The sequence below is a fragment of the Lepisosteus platostomus genome, chromosome 1, assembly GCF_059453375.1.
Source record: "Lepisosteus platostomus isolate fLepPlt1 chromosome 1, fLepPlt1.hap1, whole genome shotgun sequence".
Classification (NCBI taxonomy): Eukaryota; Metazoa; Chordata; class Actinopteri; order Semionotiformes; family Lepisosteidae; genus Lepisosteus; species Lepisosteus platostomus.
The window spans coordinates 63,087,538-63,109,665 of NC_142611.1; the positions used below are offsets into that span (position 1 = coordinate 63,087,538).

General features: G+C 53.5%; 1 protein-coding gene across 1 annotated transcript; it reads left to right on the top strand.

The window, feature by feature from the left end:
* Positions 1 to 5,655: 5,655 nt before the first annotated feature.
* On the top strand, positions 5,656 to 21,677 carry LOC148678404 (ATP-dependent 6-phosphofructokinase, muscle type-like). The gene is made up of 22 exons (XM_088633458.1): positions 5,656 to 5,850; positions 8,193 to 8,266; positions 8,640 to 8,717; positions 10,568 to 10,757; positions 11,520 to 11,685; positions 11,852 to 11,896; positions 12,405 to 12,513; positions 14,430 to 14,525; positions 14,610 to 14,702; positions 14,825 to 14,950; positions 15,518 to 15,582; positions 15,765 to 15,828; positions 17,935 to 18,081; positions 18,178 to 18,248; positions 18,358 to 18,445; positions 18,853 to 19,005; positions 19,208 to 19,372; positions 19,853 to 19,914; positions 20,064 to 20,175; positions 20,281 to 20,380; positions 20,475 to 20,580; positions 20,972 to 21,677. The coding sequence occupies exons 1-22, from the start codon at positions 5,766 to 5,768 to the stop codon at positions 21,117 to 21,119; spliced, it is 2,343 nt and encodes a 780-aa protein (XP_088489584.1). The 5' UTR covers positions 5,656 to 5,765; the 3' UTR covers positions 21,120 to 21,677.
* Positions 21,678 to 22,128: the final 451 nt, after the last annotated feature.

Genomic DNA, 22,128 nt, shown 5'->3' on the forward strand with positions numbered 1-22,128 from the left:
TGTTGTATAACACACCAGTGAGGCCTCCCTGAAAGCAGGAGAGGAGTATCACTGGTCCCTGTGGCCCTATAGTTAAGGCGCAGGGACTATAGCCAAAGGGTTTCCAGTCCAAATCCTCTCCTGGCCCGGTTAGGAGGGCATGAGTTACTCATGCTGCAGGAGCAACGTCATGGCACCCATTGATCCCCCCCAAGCTAGTCTCTGGAAAGCCACTTGAGTAAAGTTTTCTCTTATTTTAGTATTACTGCGATCTTTACGTCACACTGAGAGCACCTCTGAACTTTGTGAAGCAACTGATGCCAAGTGCAGTTCTGCGGCCTCGTTAAAGTACATCGTTAAAAAACATCCATTTTCTAGCTGCTGATTCTAATAAAGGGTTGCGGGAGAGCCAGAGCCTATCCCAGCAAGGAATGGGAGCAAGGCAGGGTACACCGTGGACAGGATGCCAGTCCAGGTACACAGACACACTTATACTCACACTCTCACAAAAGGGCCAATTAACCAATTAACCCACCAGCATGTCTTTGAACTATGGGAGAAAACTGGAGCACCTGGAAGAAACCCACACAAACTAGAGGAGAACATACAAACTCCACACAGACAGCAGCACAGGAATTGAACCCAGGGCCCCAGCTATGCTTACTAACCACTGTGTCACCCTAGAATAATTACATGAGCACAGTATGAGTGTGTGGACAGCTGCTAGACTGTTAAGTGATGCATTAAAGGACATGAAACAAAGTGTATGAATGAGCTGCTGTCCAAATACTCATGTCAGCAACTTCATAGGTGTACAGTACATTGTTAAACAGTAACAGATGCTGATGGAGGGCAGAAACATGAGGACTTTGGGAAACCGTAGCCTGTCATAGAGAATGGAAGCAGAAAAGTGTGTGGAAGTACTTTTAAAACTGAGAAGAGGGGCCACTACTTCACACTAAGGGCTGTGGGAGAGGGGAATAAGCTTCCCAGCACTACTTCACGCTAAGGGCTGTGGGAGAGGGGAATAAGCTTCCCAGCACTACTTCACGCTAAGGGCTGTGGGAGAGGGGAACAAGGTTCCCAGCACTACTTCACGCTAAGGGCTGTGGGAGAGGGGAACAAGGTTCCCAGCCAGGTGGTTGAAGCCGATACCCTGGCTTCTCTCAGGTCACCCAGGTCAAGAGCCTCCTGCCGACCGGTCTGGCTCGAAGGGCCGTCTGAGTGAGCAGTCAGCCTCCAGGAAGCAGCAGGAGGGCGGGGCTCCTCGGGACTGTTCACTGGGCCTGCCCTGGCAGCGACGTCAGCGCTATAAATACCCAGGAAGCCGGGCCGGCGGACGACTGCGGGCACGGCGGGATGTGGGAGCTGTGCGTCCTGGTGGCCAAGCTCTTGGTCTCCACGGGCCTGGCGGCCGCCATGTGCTGGGGCCTGCTGCACCTGCGGAGGGCGCTGCTGCTGCTGCGGAGGAGGAGGCCGCCTGGTGAAGGTGGGCCGGGGGAACGGGGGGCTGGGGGGTGTGGTTATTCTGTAGCTCCGACCTGCGGTGACTCAGCACTTCCTGTCTGCCTGACATGTGGCACAGGGCCTGGACATGGGGGGGTGAGGGGTGAAGTTGAGGTGGGGTGAGCTGTGGGGGTGAGTTGAGGGTGGGGGAGTAGGAGGAGGGGGGTGAGTGGGGTGAGTTGGGGTGAGGGAGTAGGAGGAGGGGGGTGATTGGGAGTCAGTTGGGGTGAGGGAGTAGGAGGAGGGGGGTGATTGGGAGTCAGTTGGGGTGAGGGAGTAGGAGGAGGGGGGTGAGTGGGGTGAGTTGGGATGGGGGAGTAGGAGGAGGGGGGTGAGTGGGGTGAGTTGGGATGGGGGAGTAGGAGGAGGGGGGTGATTGGGGTGAGTTGGGGTGAGGGAGTAGGAGGAGGGTGGTGATTGGGGTGAGTTGGGGTGAGGGAGTAGGAGGAGGGTGGTGATTGGGAGTCAGTTGGGGTGAGGGAGTAGGAGGAGGGTGGTGATTGGGGTGAGTTGGGGTGAGGGAGTAGGAGGAGGGTGGTGATTGGGAGTCAGTTGGGGTGAGGGAGTAGGAGGAGGGGGGTGAGTGGGGTGAGTTGGGATGGGGGAGTAGGAGGAGGGGGGTGATTGGGAGTCAGTTGGGGTGAGGGAGTAGGAGGAGGGGGGTGATTGGGGTGAGTTGGGGTGAGGGAGTAGGAGGAGGGTGGTGATTGGGGTGAGTTGGGGTGAGGGAGTAGGAGGAGGGGGGTGATTGGGAGTCAGTTGGGGTGAGGGAGTAGGAGGAGGGTGGTGATTGGGGTGAGTTGGGGTGAGGGAGTAGGAGGAGGGGGGTGATTGGGAGTCAGTTGGGGTGAGGGAGTAGGAGGAGGGGGGTGATTGGGGTGAGTTGGGGTGAGGGAGTAGGAGGAGGGGGGTGATTGGGGTGAGTTGGGGTGAGGGAGTAGGAGGAGGGTGGTGATTGGGGTGAGTTGGGGTGAGGGAGTAGGAGGAGGGGGGTGATTGGGAGTCAGTTGGGGTGAGGGAGTAGGAGGAGGGTGGTGATTGGGAGTCAGTTGGGGTGAGGGAGTAGGAGGAGGGGGGTGATTGGGAGTCAGTTGGGGTGAGGGAGTAGGAGGAGGGGGGTGATTGGGGTGAGTTGGGGTGAGGGAGTAGGAGGAGGGTGGTGATTGGGAGTCAGTTGGGGTGAGGGAGTAGGAGGAGGGGGGTGATTGGGAGTCAGTTGGGGGTGGGGGAATAGGAGAAGGGGGAATTAACAGCCCAGTGTACTTGACAGGCATCTCCCCTAGTCTGGGCTCAGGCTGAGGCAACAGGATGATAAAATCCACTGTTCAACATCAAAAATCAACATCGTAACATCCTATTTTCGTTCAAGATATTCCGCAACTTTCCACTTCCGTTTGAGACGTGGTATAAAGAGCTTACTTAAGCAAAAAGGCATTCTGAGCAGCAGAAAATCATGTCTGTTCAGGCTGTTTGTGTCGTTAACCAGAATCAAATCGCGTCATGGAGGAAGTGGTGAAGTGACGTCAGTGTGAGAAGAGCTGACGTCATCAAGCGAGCCGTCCTCAAGTATGGCGTCAGGGAGGAGGGGCGATTGGAGTTTAATTGAATAAAGCGAGGGGCGCACAAGAGGACCGGATTGACGCTCGGACCGCAGGCTGCAGCCGGGATCTTGCGGTGCTCCCGGAACTTCGACAGCAGTGTTGTTCCGACGTGTTGTTGACGTCGTCGGTGATTTTGCGTGAAAGAGCACGCGCCGCGGGCCGGTTTAGGCAACGATGTGTAACCGCGAGTCGCGTAGCCTGTCGAGTTCCCTCCTCGAGGACACGGCTGTGTCTCCACGCAGAAGAGACCCCGCGCACGGCTATTACCGGGCGTCCAAGCGCCTCCATAAAGGTGGGTGTCTGTGTTGCAATCGGTTCGGCCACGTAGGTCAGCGGCTGACCGTGTACTCCTGTCACTCTCAAATCGGCTTTTCAGCCTCTTTACTCCCCCTGACGCTATGAATCCTCACGCCCGAATGCAGATTTGCGGTACAGGTGCGAGAGAGATTTTGGTTTTGCACAGTCTCGCAGTGTGCGCATGTCTGCGGAAATGACGACGCTTGTGGTGATGGCGCTCCCGTTGTTGCGCAGATTTCTCACAGATCTGCAGGCATCTGCGCAGCTGCTCGTTTTTTCCAGGTCTTACGGGTCTGAAGTCTCGCAGCTTCGTGAAAGTGCCCTGTGCAGCACAGAGGCTAATGATAAAGGGCTTATTTGTGCTGACGGCGAGTTCACAGAAGTTATGGAAAACTTAACAATAAGATTAATGATAACGTTACGAAGTTACCTGAAGGCCGTAACCGTGGGTTGAGAGAATGCGAGCGCTGTCTCGGGGAGTCACGCCTTTCGCACGCTGTGAACCCCCTGATTATGGCCCTGTCTCGCTCTCTGTCTGTGTGTCTGTGCAGGGCTGTACTCATCCTCTGAAGATGACTCTACTGATGAAGGCTCCAGCGACTCCAACTCCGTGTTCGGCCACGAAACCTGTGAGCGGCTTCTCTTTCTGACTAGTGACGTCACAGCCGCCCCGGCGGTCCGGGTAGCTCCGGGAAGTTGCCCCCCACCCCCGCCTGCGAACAGGACAAACACTGAAACCCGTCGCATTCGTTTGTGCCGTTCTGTGCCGTTTAAAGTAGCGTTTGTGCTTTCCCGCGATATAGCGTCTTATTTCGTCGGGGATGTGACGTCATTCGCCCGCCCGCCTCCCCAGAACCGCGCAGGAGAACCGAACCGGGCTCGTTCGTTTGTGCTCCGCCTGTGGTGTGCAGGGGACTGACCCGGCCTCCCATTGCACAGCAGTCCGATCCACTCCAGGCTTTGCCTGCTGCTGGGCTCTTGAGTGGGAGCCCACGCCATCTGATGGGAAATGATTGTAAATTTGGGCAGATGGGAACCTCATGTAGAAATAATGTCATGGGACTCATGACCTTTAATCAGGAGTCCTGCAGCTGGTGACGCCAGTTCAAAAGAGGGAAACTATATTTCTCCCTATTAGGATCTCTGTCTCTCCCCCCCACAAGTCAAATGGCTCCATCGTTCAGATGAGAAGTAAAACAGAGATCCTGACTCTCTGTGGTCATTAAAAATCCCAGGGCTTTTCAAGAAAAGAGTAGGGATGTAACCCTACTCTGGTGTCCTGGCCAAATTTCCTGACCAGAAATCTCAATGTGGTTGAAACCAGTGGAACGTAAAATGCAATCCCACACACCACCTCCCTCCTCACCACCCAGCTGACGGCCGTCCTGCTGCAGGATTGGGATGGGATTGGGCTGCGGAAACTTCAGATCCCTGAGGAATCCCTCAGGCCACGGTCTGTCCCAGCTGTTCCTGCAGTTCACAGGTCTCCATGGCGTTGGGAGCAGCAGCCTGGAGCACTGGATGGGGTTCTGGGCTGTGGTGCAGTGGGATTGCGGGCTCAAATCCCAGGTGAGGCACAGCTGTTGCGCTATTGAGCAAAGTGATATTTCTCCAGTCATGACCTGTTGCTCAACATCAGCATTGTAAATGAAAATGTGTTCTTATTGGACTCTTCTGGTTAAATTTCAGGATGTTTTTAATGGCTTTGGTAGTGGTGGGTTCCTCATGTAGTGAAAGTATGTGTAATATCTCAATTGTAGCCGTGTTGCTTGTAAAAAGCAACAACTCATCTCTTCTTTTTACATATGTGGGAAGAAATGATTAATCTCTCAGTTGGTGGGTTGTGTGGTGGATTTTTATCTAAAATCTCAAACGTTCCTTATTGTGATTCGGCAGTTTTTCCAAGTCCCTGTAACTCCTTCTCCCTGAGGAGATGGGAAAGTGCTCCGATTAGAACAGCCCTGACTGGAAACCTTCAACCGGGGTTCCGTGCGATGGGGAAAATCAGCCGGATTGAGGACTCCGAGGATAGGCAGGAAGCTGGGAGTGCCTGGGGTTGGTCAGGGGCCTCGCTCGTGTCCTGTCTGTGTGGAGCCTGTGTGCTGGGGGAAGCAGTCAGGGTGTAAAACAGGAGCAGTGAAGCAGTGGTCTGGCTCAAGCGGAGCCAGGGAAGGCCGGGCGCTATTCATAGCTCAGTGAGTGTGAGAGGCGGGGGGGGGGGGGGCGGTGGTGTGTGTGTGTGTGCGCTCTCGAAAGCGATACCCCTGTCTGCCAGGAGACTCAGTCCTCCACTCTGCCGGAGAGAGCTGATCGGAGAGGGGCTCGTCCGCCACTCTCTCTCTTTTTCTTTCCTTCCTGCGTCGCCCAGGTGTGGACTCCGCCATGACCAGCCCCAGCGCCGTGGACCCCACCAGGATGGGGGAGGGCAAGGCCATCGCCGTGCTGACCTCGGGGGGAGACGCACAAGGTCAGTGGGGGGGCGTGGGGGTCCCCGAATACTGCCTTCTGCCAGACTGATGGCGACTGTAGATCTGTGCATTGCGTTTTCCCAGCTAGCTGTGTAGATCTCGTCTCCTGTGCGTTCGTATCTGTCCCTCTCTGTCCAGTAGTGTGTTCAGACATCGTCTCCTCTGTGTGATCTGTCACCTTCACTCCTCTGCCTGTCTAGTCCAGCTGCAGACTGTTCTGTGGGTTTAATCCTCTTCATCAGAAGGCTGACTGATGCCGAGCTCTTCGGCTCTTTTCACTAACCTGCTTAAAAAAACATCGCTAATCGGATCCATTAAGGAACAGAGCGAAAGCCAGGATTCAGTCCTGCCCCCCTCCCCCAGGACTGTTGCTAACAGCACCCTTCTGCATGAGAGTGTGCAGCAGTGTGAGCCCACACGTTTCATGGTCTGTCTTCCCCTGTGGGCTTGGTCTTGTAGGCTTGTGAGCGTGGGAAAAGAGCGCTTGAGGTGCACTCTTGTCTTAGTCGGGGGTGAAGTGGGGCATCATGACCCCAGTCTCTGCTGGCTCTTTTACTCTTTTTGAACAACTTTAATATTATAGAGTAGCTCTCTGCTAATCAATTGAAAGTCTTGTCTTTTTAAATTAGACCTTTACGATTACTTATGGCTCTAAAGAGGTTTCAGTCATTATTGACTTTCTGTAGGGATGGTGGGATTTTTAGTGATTCAGTCTAGAAAATGTAAGGGTCCAGTTAACTAATAGTTCTTAATTGCTTAATTGGTCTGAATCTAGGAGACTAGGGGGTTCTGCAGGTCAGGGTCAAGAAGCTCTTGACGGGTGTCTTGGTGTCTGCCTGTGTCAGCCAGGACTCTGTAAAGATTTGAGTCGCAAGGTGCTATATACGCAAGAGGCATCCTGTGTCTCTTTCTCGTGGCTGGTGCTGTTGTCGGCAGCAGCGCTAGGGTCCCTGCTCGGCTACGAACCAGGGATCGTGGGATCATGGTCCCTGGGATAACAGGATATGTAGCGGCGTTTGTGTCTTGACGTTCCCTGCCAGGGCAGAGCAGTGAACTCCGAGTGTCGCCTGCTGCAGAAACCAGATCGCTGGCTGTACAGGTGTTTGGTGCTGCGATCAGGGATTCAGGGTCCGAGCACTGGGGATGCACTGTGGCACGACAACCTTTGACCTTTATCCTCCATGCCGTCGTTTTGTCTGGTTTAGGCCGAGATCTCCGGCGTGGAGCAGGGCGGAGGGGAGGGTGTCGTTTTCATTTGTCAGGAAACTGGATTTTTCTTTGCCCTTTCCTGCTTTAACCGACCTCCCAGTCTGTTCTGCTGCTCTAAGTTTAGTGCCGTGACCTTTCTGTGGAATGAGGCAGCGCTGTGGAGGGCGGAGGGGGGGGGGTGGTTGTTCTAAGACCTCAGCTGCTCTTGATTTTGAAACAGGAGTCACTGTCACTGACTGGGGCGGGTGAGGGCAGCAGCTGTAATACAACCCAGGCGCGTGGCCTTTTCCGAGATCCCTCTCGGAGGGCGCCGGGGGACAGGGAGACGTGGCGCCCAGTGCACGGGACTGTGGTGTGCTCGTGTGACAACAGAGGCGAGCACACCTTCCCCATGGTGCCCCAAACACGCGGACTCCAGCTGCACGGTGCATGATGGGACAGCACGACAGTCGCCTCGCCCTGCGCTGGCTGCAGTGCGGCCCCTAATTCCCAATCCTAATCTCTGGAACACCAGAGCAGAAACTTCGGAAATGAGTCAGGACCCCTGCCCTCTCGCTGCTCGTGAATGACTTGGGGGTTTGGTGGGGGGGCACTTTGGGGGACCTCCCTTAAGACAGTTGAGGGGTGGACTTACAGCAGTGGGGCAGGGGAACGGCCTAAACTGACGGCTCTTGTCAGAAAAGAGCATGGAGCCCTGGAGTCGGAGAGGGGGGTGATCTGGGAAGGGATGGAGAAGGTGTGCGCTCGAGGTATTCCGAGTCGGTTCCGAGCCTGGCGGGCCTCAGAAGGAGCATGAAGCGCGATGTCGCCAAATGGGGTTTCCCCACGGCGAGGGAGTGCTGGGAAGGACTGTGGGCCCTGTACAGGGACTGATGGGCAAACGCAAGCGGGAGGGCTGGGAGGGTCTCTGTAATGGCGCCATTCCAGCCCCATCATCCACTTGCACAGATCGATAATGGACAATCACCGCCGACTGGAGCGCTTTTCATTGCATGCGAAGTTTACCAATTTGTGAGGATGTTTCTTTTGTGAGCTGTTGTTATGGAAAAAACGTATATTTTGTTTAAAAAATATTTCAGCTCTTCCGAGTGGCAGGCTTCCAGTCTGACCCCCCACCTCCTTTTTTTTCCAGGGATGAACGCCGCGGTGCGCGCCGCGGTTCGAGTCGGCATCTACTGCGGAGCCAAGGTCTTCTTCGTGCACGAGGTCAGTGTCCCGCTCGGAGCAGGCCTGCTGGGCCCTCGTTCATCACCCATCTTAAAACGACATGATCACAGGCGAGGTCGACAGAGAGAGGAGCCCCTCTGGCCTGTTGGGTTGTTAGTAGCTCATTGGGCTGAGGATCTACTTGACGTAAACCAGGCTTTCGGCTTCATCTACATGGCTGGGTAGCTTGTTCCACTCTACCGCCACCCTTGATGTAAAGTGCCACGTGTCCTTGGTTTTAAATGTACTCCCACACCGTTTCCATTTGTGCACTTAAGAGGTCACATGCCACATATCAACACGTCTATTTATAGCGTCTTTATGGGAGCTGTCTCTGTGTTTACTGCGTCTCTGTTCCTTGTCTCGTCCGCAGGGTTACCAGGGCCTGGTGGATGGAGGGCACAACATTCGCCCAGCCACTTGGGAGAGCGTGTCCATGATGCTGCAGCTGGTGAGGCTCAGGGGTGACCCCTGCTGGACACAGGCTCCCCACACGCACGACCGCTCCTGCCGGTTCCTTAACTGTTGCAGCTGAAGGAAAACACATAGATGAGAGCAGCCCCTTGCAGTGGGAAAACACAAACGCCTTATTTGTGCCTGTGCCGATTCCAAGTAACGTGCACAGAACACCTAATGGACCGAACTTCACATTTGAATTAAAAGAGGGCTTTTTCTGTGACGATAAAGAAAAAACAACAACAACGACAACAAAGAATATTAACTGATTCACAGGTCTTCACTAAGGGGAGAGACGGACTAAGAGTGGGGTCTCCGGTCCTGGTCCTGGGGGGGGGTCAGTGTGTCTGCAGGGTGGCCAGTCCTGGTCCTGGGGGGGTCAGTGTGTCTGCAGGGTGTCCAGTCCTGCTCCTGGGGGGGTCAGTGTGTCTGCAGAGCTAGGAGAAGCTGTCAGTGTTGTCTTCTACAGTCAGTAACCTGCTGATTTAGCACAAGGGCTGAGACTGCTACAGCTCCTTTCTAACTGATTCACAAGTTCACCTTTGCACACCAGGTCTGTCTGTGTGTGGGGCTGGGCTGAGAAAACACTGCAGAATCCCGGGAGGAGTAAAACTCTGCACACACTTGTGCCCCTGTCCTTGAGTAAGACTGTGACGTGGAGAGAGTGGTACCGATTCACCATTCTCTTCTCCTCCAGAATGAAGCTCCACACGGTGTGAAAATTAGACCCCAAACAAGCAGTCTTAGTGCAAATATGAACTTCTGTCTGTTGTTGGGATGTTCCCACTTTGTCTTTCAGGAGTTATCTTAGTGGGACCACTTTGTTCTTGTGCTGATGGTGGTGCCCTTTGGATGCACACATCTTGTGCACCCCATCACTGAAGTACTGGGGAACCTGGTCCCTTGGCTGCTCTTGGGCTAGCGTGACCCAGTGGGGGGAGTGAACTGGACTGAATTGTCCCTGTATTTACCTGATAGAGGTCCTGTGGTCCTTGAGGGCCAGAGCTTGTTTCCAGCATTGCAAACCTTTCTGGGTCACCCAGTTCAAATACAAAACCGCACACGGTTACCCCAGGGTGCACGGTATCTCTTTCGCCGGCCATCACCCTCTGACCTTTGCACACTGACCCTGGGCTCTGGGTTTCTGTAACCCAACCTCCTCCGTGTTGGCGGGGGGGAGGGAGCCAGGAGTCATGTGAGAATGCCAGGGTGTGATGGTGACCACAAGAGAAGTATTAATACTCACTCCTTGGCGGCACAGTGCCGCAGTCCTTAATGTTGCTGCCTCACAGCTCTCGGGTTCCTGGAGTGCTATCTGTGTGGAGTTTGTATGCACTGATGCCCTCTGATGCATCCTGGGAGTATTTGGTCTTGCACCTGTTGCTTGCTGGGATAGGCTCCAGTTCCCCTGCCATGTTGGATAAAGCAGTTACAAAATGGATGGAATAACCAGTATTCCTTGTACTGGTGCGCCCAGTTGGCGTGGTCACGCTCATTGGCTTTCATCTGCACTGGTTCCCACTGTGTTGGCAGCAGGGCTGAGGCAGTGGGGGAAAGACTGGGGGGGGGGGTCTGCACCAGGGGGTGCTGTTGAGCCTGGAACAATGGATACACTGGCCAGTTCGATCCCAGTCACAGTCGGCTAGTGCCCACAGCCCAGAATGTGGAGGGAATCACTTCATGGGCTAGAATTGGGGAACCCCCCTGCGCTGGCCTTCCGTACTGCGATCGGAGCAGAGGTCTCCAGCGGTTGAGCCCCGGAACGCAATCGCTCCCTCACGCGCTTGTTTTTCTCCAGATCTAGTCGGTTCATGCCCTCTCTCCCTCTCCCCCGCTGCGCGGCAGGGCGGCACGGTCATCGGCAGCGCCCGGTGCCAGGACTTCCGCGCCCGAGAGGGCCGCACCAAGGCCGCCTGTAACCTGGTGAAGCTGGGGATCACCAACCTGTGCGTCATCGGGGGCGACGGCAGCCTCACCGGAGCCAACCAGTTCCGCTCGGAGTGGAGCGAGCTGCTGGCCGACCTGGTGAAGACAGGTGAGTGCCCGCGGCCTGGGGTGGCACGTGCTGGCCTGGGACACCACGCAGCCCAGCATGACACAGTCCAGTCACACCCGAATAGTGCGTGACATTCCTGATCCCGGTCCAGCACCAGCCCTCTCCTGGGGCTCTTGTCTTGCTCTCCTCTCCCCGGTTACTTTTGTTCTGCACTCGGTTTGGAATCGTGGATTATGCGTTTTTTCATGTCGTGGCTCACAACTACAGCCCCTGTGGCCTCACACAGGGGAGGAAGAGGAAGTGCAGACATTCTGACTCCGCCCACCTCTGAGTCACATGTCACAGGCAGCACGTCCCCCTGCTGGAGGATCAGCTCACTGATTGGAGGAGAGGCGCGTCCCTCACTGACACTACTGCATGCCTGCCAGTTCCCAGGAGTACAGGGGTCGCTGAGAGCCGAGATAGTCCTGGCCGACTAATCACATCCTCTCCTCTGTGCACCACTGCTTGGGGAAACCTGACACAGTGGGTTTGTGACAGAGCCCAGGTTCGAACCTGCGACCACAGAGCTCTGCCTGTGCTCGAATAAGCAGCTTTACAAGCTCGGGACGCCCCGCTGCTTGTCATTAAAACCTTTTTAAAATGTTTATGATGGACTCCCACTCATTCTCCCCTTGTAGTATCCTCTCGCACTCCAGCGTGGAGTCCCTAGTCCGTCAAAATTCCCCTTCGGCGGCCTGGTACAGCATCCTCCCGTCCCACAATCCCACCTCATTCCCTGTTACTGTCCCTCTCTCCCAGGCAAGATCACTGCGGAAGAGGCAAGGCGCTCTTCCCACCTCAACATTGTGGGCATGGTGGGCTCCATCGACAACGACTTCTGTGGCACCGACATGACCATCGGCACCGACTCCGCGCTGCACCGGATCATGGAGGTGGTGGACGCCATCACCACAACGGCGCAGAGGTGGGGCTGGCGGTCGGCTCCGATACACGAGCTCGGTCAAGCCGTGGGAAGTTGCATGGGTCAAAAGGATGAACCGCAGGGCTTTCCAAGCTGTCCGTTAGTTGTCGGTTCATTGGCTGCCTGACGGCTCAGTTGATTGATCAGGTCTTTCTGTCTTTGCTCTCAGCCACCAGAGGACCTTCGTGTTGGAAGTGATGGGGAGACATTGCGGGTGAGTCATCGTGATGACGGATCGCTTTTAAACGTTTGTTATACGATACTCTCATTGTGTGCCTGAATGTGGTTTTGAATGTGCAGGTGAAGATTAAGAACCTGTAGTCCTTGGAGCCCCTTGGAGACCTGCAGGGTTTACACCTGGCAACAGATTGGGAGCTAAAGAGTGAATGGGCTGAACTGAGTTATGATCCATGTTTTCACATGGGTTTCCTCTGGGTGCTTCACAGTCCAAAGACTTGCTGGCAGGTTAATTGGCTTCAGAACATGGCTGGGTGGCGGACTTATGATCCAGACGGGTCTTATGTAATTACGACCCAAGGAGAAGTGAACACCAGCATCTTCCAGGTGGATAAGTTACCCCTGGTGCTGTTATTCCTGGATGGTTGGTGACTGTTCCAGTAGAAGAGACTGCTTGCCTTAGTGTAGTCGTGGAGACTTTTCCAGTTGGGGAAACCCTGACTTGGAGTGAGCCTGCTCTAGGGAAGTCTCCGTCTGTGCGTCAGGTACCTGGCCCTGGTGACAGCTCTGGCCTGTGGGGCTGACTGGGTCTTCATCCCCGAGATGCCCCCTGAGGATAACTGGGAGGATCACCTGTGCAGGAGGCTGAGCGAGGTGCGTCGAGACTTCTCCCACACTCTACTGAGTGTGCAAAAGTTTGCACCTTAGCTGCTCTCACACTGCACCCCCTTTCTGCTGAGTGTGCAAAGGTTCGCACCTTTGCTGCTCTCACACTGCACCCCCTTTCTACTGTTTGCACCTTCGCTGCCTGCTGCTCTCACACTGCACCTGCTTTCTACTGAGTGTGCAAAACTGCTCATTTGCTGCTTGCACTATATTCTTGAGCTGCTCATGTAGAGAATACATATCACCATATTGCCAAGTTCCCAATTAAAGAAATATGCAGTTATAAAATTGGGGAAAGCTGGACATAAAACTATTAAAAATAAAGACCTGAAAAATGTACCTGAGCCATAGGTATATTTAAAAAAAAAACAGTAACATAGACTGTTTACTTTTGTAACGCACAACGTATAACACCTACCCTACATATAAAAGCAGTATCTCAGAGATATACTAAATTCTACAGCCCCAGAAACCCAGACTGCTAACCCTGTAACCTGATATCCTACACAACACCTAAACAGGCCAGCAGGAGGAATACCCTGCATCCTAAATAAAAGAATATGACCCAGCACTAAACCCCCTTCCTACAACACTGATGCCCAAAGCTTCCCTATTCTGCAATGCACTGCATCCTAATAACATTTTTGGCCTGAGGATTTCACAATAACAGTCCAGATTTTCTTGAAATGAAAAGGACAGGAGTATGGCACAGAGGCATAGTGGAGAGCATTGACTCCTCAGCCACAACCTGGTCTCCTAGATTGATCAAAACAAGGTCTTTTCACCTGGCACAAGCTTAGAGAAGGAAAGGTGATGCTGATTCTTGTCTCTCTACCTTCTCTCTCTCTCCTTTTTTTTTTCCTCTTCCCTGCCTTTTTTTATCCTGTGTGTTGAGTGTGATTAACCAGAGTAAATCATCTAAAATCCTCATTTGCTTTTCTGTTTCAGCTAAACAAGCACTTAAATTGCAACTTACTGTCTTTAGTCCTTTTGTGATGTGAATTTTCCAAATGCGAACAGCAAATGATATGAGCTTTGACCACTAGCTATAGGGAAGACAAACATTCTTCTTTACAAATGCAATGAATCTGATCCCAGTATTCCCACGGCTACCAGTCAATAGAGGGGCAGCCCAGCGTGTCTCTCCTGTCACAGACTGAGCAACAGAGTGAGGCTCTCAAATAATATTATGTTCTTGTTATGTCTTAATTTTTTTTGATTTGTCAACACTGTAGTTCAGCAGTGATGCTAGAAAAACCTCTTGGACTTTGAGTCATGAAAGCAAGGGGTTCTCAGGGATGCACAGGCATGGGGTTAGATGGCTGGTTTAGAAACGAGGCTGTGACAGAGCCAGGGTTGCAGTGTGGTTGCAGGTATGTTTTAATAAGTGGGTCTCAGGAAACGGACACAGCCACATTTAAAACTGCTCTTTATTTATTCAGTGTAGTAAAACAAAACCGAAGCTCTTCTTTGAACTCTAACGACACGTTTTAGTTGCAATACTCCACACTCCATGTCTTCTCTTTAAATCCAGCTAAGTTGCTGGCCAGCATCCAAAGTGAGGTGTTCTCTGAATCGGTTCCAAAAAGTTAATTGTACCCAGTCCATGTTCTCGTCAGTCACCTCCCAAGCTGCCTTCTCCCTGTGGTTCAACACATAACTGAGCCTCTGCTCTCTTCGAGCACAGCAGAGGTCAACAGCCGCTGGAAGTCTCCACTTCCTGTTATTTTACTGTCATCCAAACAATTTGTCTTCTTCCAATTGGTCAGGTAACTAAGGGTGGAGGGTAATTTCCTGCCCCATTCTATAGCTTTCTGGGTAATGTAGTTCAGACCAGATCTGCCATCTTGTCTGAGCCCATCATCACTGCACACTTTCATCCCTGACTGTCGTCTCTCTCCCAGACGCGAGGCAGGGGCTCACGGCTGAACGTGATCATCGTGGCTGAAGGCGCCATTGACAAGAACGGCAAGCCCATCACCTCCGAGTGTGTCAAGAATGTGAGTGTGGCCTCCAGTCTCTCCGACCTGTCACGCTGCGAGGTTGCGTTTCTTAACTCCCCCCACCCCCCTCTCTCTTTCCAGCTGGTGGTGAAACGGCTCGGCTATGACACTCGGGTCACAATCCTGGGCCACGTCCAGCGAGGGGGCACCCCTTCTGCCTTCGACCGCATTCTGGTACTGATGGCTCCTCCTCCTCCTCCTCTTCACCCGCCCGCCGCCTCTCATAAGGCTTATGGGTGATTGGCTGTAACTTCTCTCTCTCTTTCTTTCTTTCTTTCTTTCTTTGTCTCTCTCAGGGCAGCAGGATGGGAGTGGAGTCGGTCATGGCTCTGCTGGAGGCCACTCCAGACACCCCTGCCTGCGTGGTCAGTCTTTCTGGCAACCAGGCCGTCCGTCTGCCACTGATGGAGTGTGTGCAAGTGGTAAGCCCCGCCCCCTCACTATATCCTGGCCCCGCCCCTTCCTTGGCTTCTCAGGCCCCGCCCCCTCACCCTGCAAGGTGCTGTTTCTTGAGCTGCAGCCCTAATGACTTTCAGGAGCCCAGGACACTTTGGTGTCACGTGGATTGAACTATTATAGGCCAGGCGTGGCAGGTCAGATCCCAGCTTCTGTCTGTACCTGGACAGGACCAGGGATTTCCTCTGGATTCTCTGACTCCCACAGTGTCAGAACTTGTGGCAAGCTGGGTGAACATCTGTCTTCTCAAGCTGGTCGCGATTGGAAAAATAATGGATTTTTACCCCAGCTTAGAAAAGAAATGGCTTACAGATAACAGTATTGTTTAGTTGGGTTCACAACCGTAGTGTATAAAGTGATTCCCCGACCTTGGGAAGAAGGAGCATCTCGTCAGAAGGAGAAGGGGAAGTAGGAATTTATTTAAAAATCCAGAACCCAGCTGTCCATGGCTCGGGCCTCAGGGCTGCTGTCCAGGTCCGAGTCCACCAGTGGTGACCTCTGACCTTTGACATCTTGCCCTGCCTCTCTCCCAGACAAAGGATGTGACGCGTGCAATGGCGGAGGGGCGTTTCGAAGATGCCATCAAACTCAGAGGACGGTGAGTGGCGCGGGGCTTCCCAATCCCAGCATCTTTGAGTGTCGCTCTCGGCTCTGCCCTGTCGCTGAATTGATAACCTGATTTATTGTGCCTTGTAGCGTTCTGCTTCGTCCACGATGTTGAGCAATGCATTTAATCTGGGATGTGTCGTCAAGCTGTTATCTTTTCTCTTCTCTCTGCAGAAGCTTTGAAAACAACTGGAACACCTACAAACTGCTGGCTCACATCCGCCCCCCAGAGGGGAAGGTAGGAACTGCAGCTCCCAGGCTCTGTAGTTGTGGGATCATTCCTGCCCAGAATCTGTTTGCATTTTTCAGCCCTGAAACTGACTGGGTGTGTGGCATCAATGTATCCATAAGAAACGAGCACCAATATGCTAGCGAGACTGGCTCGGCTATGAGAGCAGCTCCTACTTAGCCTGTATGTTTCCACTTGCTGGACACCTGTCACTGGCTACTTTATCTAACAGGTTCTCTTATTGTAGCATGTGTTAATCACTTGTGTGGATAGTGTAAGGGCAGGTTGGCTGGCATTGCTGTCTCACAACTCTTTGGCCTGGGGGACCTTCTTTCTGGAGTTTGCATGTTCTTTCTGGGACTGAATGGGTTTTCTCTTACCTCCAGAAACTGAGACGGAGCAGCCTTGGTTGCTTAAAGACTCTGATTTGTCCTTGTGTCTGTGCTTGTGCCCAGAGGTGGACTGACATCCCATCCATAGTGCGGTCCTGGCTTTTGCCTAGTGCCTCTTTATCACTGGGATACTCACCAGGAGTAACGGGATGTTAATGGAAGAGGTGTTAGTGGTGCGCTCACCCTGCGGTCTATGTGGGTCCTAATGCCCCAGTATAGTGACGGGGACACTATAATGTAAACAGGCGCCGTCCTACGGATGAGACGTAAAACCGAGGTCTTGACTCTCTGTGGTCATTAAAAATCCCAGGGCGTTTCTTGAAAAAGAGTAGGGGTGTAACCCCAGTGTCCTGGCCAAATTTCCCATTGGCCCTTACCAATCATGGCCTCTTAATAATCCCCATCTATAAATTGGCTAAATTACTCTGCTCTCCTCCCCACCGATAGCTGGTGTGTGGTGAGCATTCTGGCGCACTATGGCTGCCGTTGCATCATCCAGGTGGATGCTGCACATTGGTGGTGGTGGAGGGGAGTCCCCATTACCTGTAAAGCACTTTGAGTGGAGTGTCCAGAAAAGCGCTATATAAGTGTAAGCAATTATTATTATTATTAATGGATGGATGGAGCAACAATTAAACCACATTTTTTTTCAACAAAAAAATACATTTGCCTTTTGCGTTCTTGTTGGCTTCATTATAATAACTTTTCCATTTAACTCAAGGAAGCATCTGCTGTTTCTGCAGTTTAATCCTGATTTAGGGGCAATGTTGGATGGCATGTGGGATGAGGGTGTGAGGCTGGGATACCAGAGGGGAATGTGTGTTTGGATAAGATGACCATAATACTCTGTTCACTGAGACAAAGGGGATGTGTAAGCTGCCTTGAGACTGAGAGAGCTGATTTAGCATACCTTACACCTTGGCAGAAATGTACGGTGTAATCCTTGTTCCCTATCGAACAGATCATCGATCAGACTGACTGAACAGCTGATCAATGTAGAATGTTACGTTGTGGAACGTTAAGCCCGTTGACAAAAATAAGTAGTAACTATAAGTATTATTGGTAAATGCAAAATGTCAAAACCTGACATTTCCACAAGCTTGTAGGTTTTCCAATAGTTATTCTTTATAAGCATTTTATTTACTAAATGGGGTGGAGGCCTGAAGGTTAGAGGTCACGTGAATTCCATGCATACATCAATTTTCTAACAGCTTAACCAGTTCAGGTTCGTGTGGAGCTGGAGCCTGTTAAGCAGTGGGCACAAGGCAGGGTACACCCTGGACTGGACGCCAGTCCGTCACAGGGCTCACACACGGACACACTCTCACTCCAGGGTCGATACTCCCGGAAGCCAGTTGACCTGCCTGCATGTCTTTGGACCGAAGCACCTGGAGAAAACCCATGCGAACACAGGGAGAACATGCAGACTCCACACAGACAGCACCTCAGGTCCATAATTGAACCCAGGACCCCACGGCTGTGAGGCAGCAGTGCTAACTACTGTGCCACCATGCCACCTTGTTTGAATTCCATTTCAGATCAATTTTAAAATCTCCGGTCAGCTTAGAGACCTTTGCCTTATGGACGAGATCTCTGGAACTGATTGACCAAACGATGGGATCTCATTTAGGACGTCCCGCCTCAGGACAGATTTGTGCCCCAGGCATGCAGAAGCCCCCTGTGCCGACTCTGTCTCTCTCCGTGTGCCCTCTCTCCCAAACAGAGCAACTTCAACATCGCCATCATGAACGTAGGGGCGCCCTCCGCTGGCATGAACGCGGCAGTGCGCTCGGCCGTCAGGATCGGCATCATCCAGGGGCACCACATGTTTGCGGTGCACGACGGCTTCGAGGGGCTGGCCACTGGACAGGTACGGCTCCGGCCTGCGCTCTGCCGGGCCCGATCAGAGCGGGGCGAGCGTCGCCCCCGAGAGGCGCCGAGTAATCTCTTCTCCGTCTGCTCGCAGATTGAGCCCATCGGCTGGGGTGGCGTGGGCGGCTGGACGGGGAAAGGGGGCTCCAATTTGGGCACCAAGAGGTGAGGTGTTGGCCCTCTGCCTTCTGCTCCACATCCGGAGGGTTTGATGGGTTGATTTTTGTTTGTTTGAAACAAGCCTGTTTGTCGCGGTCTGTCTCACTCTGTCCAGAGTCCTCCCAGGCAAGACGCTGGAGGAGATCAGCCTGAACATCGCCAAGTTCAACATCCACGCGCTGGTCATCATCGGGGGCTTTGAGGTGAGGGGGCGGGGCTGCGCGGCACCGCGTTGCTGCAGTTGGCCCTGCGCGGCACAGGTCCCCAGTTCCAGAAGTGACCGAGATCTGCGTCATTCATTTTTAGACATTTGGGATGGAGCTCGTGCCCACTATCCCAATCTCCTTATTCCTCAGTTCCATTCATTATTTTCCCTTCCTACTTTCAGTGATCAATTGTGTTTACTGTATATACTGTAAGCGCATCATCTCCTCCTCCTCCTCCTCCTCCTCCCAGTCTCCTGTTCTATCCCCCTTCTTATGTCTTGGAAGGATAAACGTCGGCCCCTCAGACGGTCTCTCTTGCATGTTTGAAGCGATCTGTACTGGCACCAGAGGTTCTTGACTGGGCTTTCCATTCCTCCCTGTCCCTCTTTCCCCTGTCCTTCCAGGCTTTCTCTGGAGGTCTGGAGCTGGTGAGCGGCCGGGAGAAATACGAGGAGCTGTGCATCCCCCTCGTGATCATTCCCGCCACAGTGTCCAACAACGTCCCCGGGTCGGACTTCAGCATCGGAGCGGACACCGCGCTCAACACCATCACTAATGTGAGTGCTGCAGACGCACTGACCCCCCCCAGGGACCAGGACTGGACACTACCCCCACTCCAGAAAGTGGGCTCCCCACATGGCCTTATTTGTCACCCCTCAAACACTGGCATGGCGCCCCCTTGGCACACAAGCATGTGACCCACAGTTGGTGACTGTTGTGACCGTGTCCCCTCTTTCTCTCTTCATCCCCGCCCCCCAGACCTGCGACCGAATCAAGCAGTCGGCCGCCGGCACCAAGCGCCGTGTCTTCCTGGTCGAAACCATGGGCGGGTACTGCGGTTACCTAGCAACGATGGCGGGGCTGGCGGCGGGCGCGGACGCGGCCTACATCTTCGAGGATCCCTTCACCATCCACGACCTGGAGGTCCGCTCACCTTCCCTGCGCCTGTTCCTTTGCTTTCAGGAGGCGGCTGTCCGTCTAGAAATGATCTGAAGGCCACATCTTTGGGGAAATCCGATCTTGGAATTCTGGGTGGGGAATTCCCAAAGTCGAGCAGCCTCTGCAGTTAATTGTTAATTTGGTGGCATCTTAGTTGAGGATCTTAATTATCTAGTGCTTTCTGGGGGTGGAGGGCTTCTGTGAGAAAAGCTTCAAATCCTGTACACGTTTCCTTGTGGTTTGATCTGGGTGAGTTTCTGCCGCTGTTAATTGGACAATTGAGTTAATTAGCTCCTTAAAAGAGATCAGAATAACTGAATCCATGGTGTTGGCAAGGATCAGAGTGCCAAAGGCTTCCGTGAAGAAATCGAGGGCTGAGATTTGAACCTGCAGCCCCTGAGCTGGTGGCATGCCCCCCGCACTCTGCCTGATCTGTGTGTGACTTGCCGCTGTCTTGTTTGGCAGACGAATGTGGAGCACCTGGTGCAGAAGATGAAGACCACAGTCAAGAGAGGCCTGATCCTCAGGTACAGACATCCGTTTGTGTGCACTTATTGTGCTTTGCCATAACCAAACCCCTGGGTGAAACGGGGACGTGCTGGTTCAGCTCTAAGACTAACTACTGACCTGCCAAGGCCGTGCTGGGCTGACGCCCTGTTGCTCCCCCTGTCTGCAGAAACGAGAAGTGCAACTCGAACTACACCACCGACTTCATCTTCAACCTGTACTCCGAGGAGGGCAAGGGCACCTTCGACTGCCGCAAGAACGTCCTGGGACACATGCAGCAGGTCTGCGCCAGCCCACCGGGTGGCACCGAGCTAGGGGGGGGCCGGGGGGGGGTGCTGCTGGGAGGGAGCCACGTGATCACGCTGTTCTCTTTCTCCCCTTGCCAGGGCGGGACCCCCACTCCTTTCGACAGGAACTTCGGCACCAAGCTAGGGGCCAGGTCGGTGCTGTGGCTGACGGACAAGCTGAAGGAGTGCTACAGGCATGGTGAGGGGCAGCTGGGCTCTCGCTCAGGGGGCGGGGAGGGGTGTGTGTGTGTGTGTGTGTGTGTGTTCAATAGCTCCGTCTCTCCCTCTCTCAGGACGCGTGTTTGCCAACACCCCCGACTCGGCGTGCGTGCTGGGCATGCGGAAGAGAGCCCTCCTGTTCCAGCCGCTGGCTGAGCTGAAGGAGCAAACCGACTTCGAGTGAGTTTGTCTGCGCGACCGGACTCTTTCCAGCTCCATCCATCCATTCATTCATTTCCTCACTGCTTCCGACTTAGGGTCTCGGGGGAGCAACAGCTTCAAGGTGGGGTTCACCCTGGATGGGACACCAGTCTATCACAGGACGTATAGACACACACTCACACCAGGGCCAATTTTCCCAGGGGCCAATTAACCTTCCACAAACCGAGGAGAACATGCAAACTCCACACAGACAGCACCCCAGGGCCGCCATTGAACCCAGGGCACCAGTGATGGGAGGCAGGAGTGCTAACCCGCACCACCCTCCTGCCCTCATTCCATCACCCTTTCCTTAAATTCAGTCTTGGGGGTCCAACCGTTCTGACCTCCTCCTCTCTCCCTCCTTTCCCAGGCATCGTATCCCTAAGGAGCAGTGGTGGTTGAAGCTAAGGCCCATCCTGAAGATCCTGGCGAAATACCAGATCACCCTGGACACCTCGGAAAAGGCTCACCTGGAGCATGTGATCCGGAAGAGGGGGGTGGTGGAGAAGGGCCAGTGAAGTCTGTGTTGGGGGATGTTGGGACGGGGGCAGGATCCTGGACAGAGGTGGGGGCGGGAGACTGCTGTTTCCTTGTACATGCGAGCACCGTCAAGCTCTTGGCTCGATTACTCTGGTCTGTGTCAAACCTTAGGCCTGGGGAGCCCCTGCAGCTCTCTGGTCTCCAAACCAGATCATTAACTGAGCTCGTTATTGAAACGAGTGCCTGGCAGAACCAGGGTTCGGGGCACCCAGCCGTAGCTGCGATCTTTCAGACGGCAGGCTGGGTGTGGCTCTCTCCCAGCTGTGACATCCTGGAGCCCTTAACTGATCTCGTGACCCAGAGTCTGTGCTGTTTCTTGGTTTGACTGCTCAGGTCAGGGTTGGCCTGAGCGATGTCCTCTCTGTTCTCTGTCTTATTCCGTCTCGTCTCCCCGTCTCTCTATCTCTCTCTCTCTCTTTTGTTTTTCCTCTGTGCCAGTTGTGTGAGATATAGAGCTCGCTAGTTAACTTTGTATTCTCTTACCAAGGACTATGCTCTGCTGTGATGGAGCACATTAAATATGACCTCCTAATGAATAGTATGTTGCCTGTGGTCATTTTTTACTTGTCCGTGTCCCTTCATCTGTGTATGAAATGAGTCGGTCAAGGGATTAGTTTGGTTTTACCCATGAAGCCAATTCCTGACCATCCTTGTCTGAGACGCCAGCCAGTCCGAAACCCTGTTGATGGGTGTGAGGGGTTGAGTGTGATGGGGGGGTTAGTGTGATGGTGTGTGTGTGTGTTGGGGGGGGGGGGCGGTGCCTTTATCCTGTTTCAGATGAGGAGCCACAGGTGGATGGGGGGGGTAGTGTTCTGCTCTCTCTACAGGGAACCTGCTGACCTGCTGCTTATTTGTGATTGTCTTGCAGTCACCTCTGGCCCATTAACACGTGCGCACTTTCTCATCACCCTCGCTAATGATTAACAGTCCAACAGGGAAACAAGGCCACCCCTGGGATCCAAGGCTGTTCTCGCACAATCTGTTTGT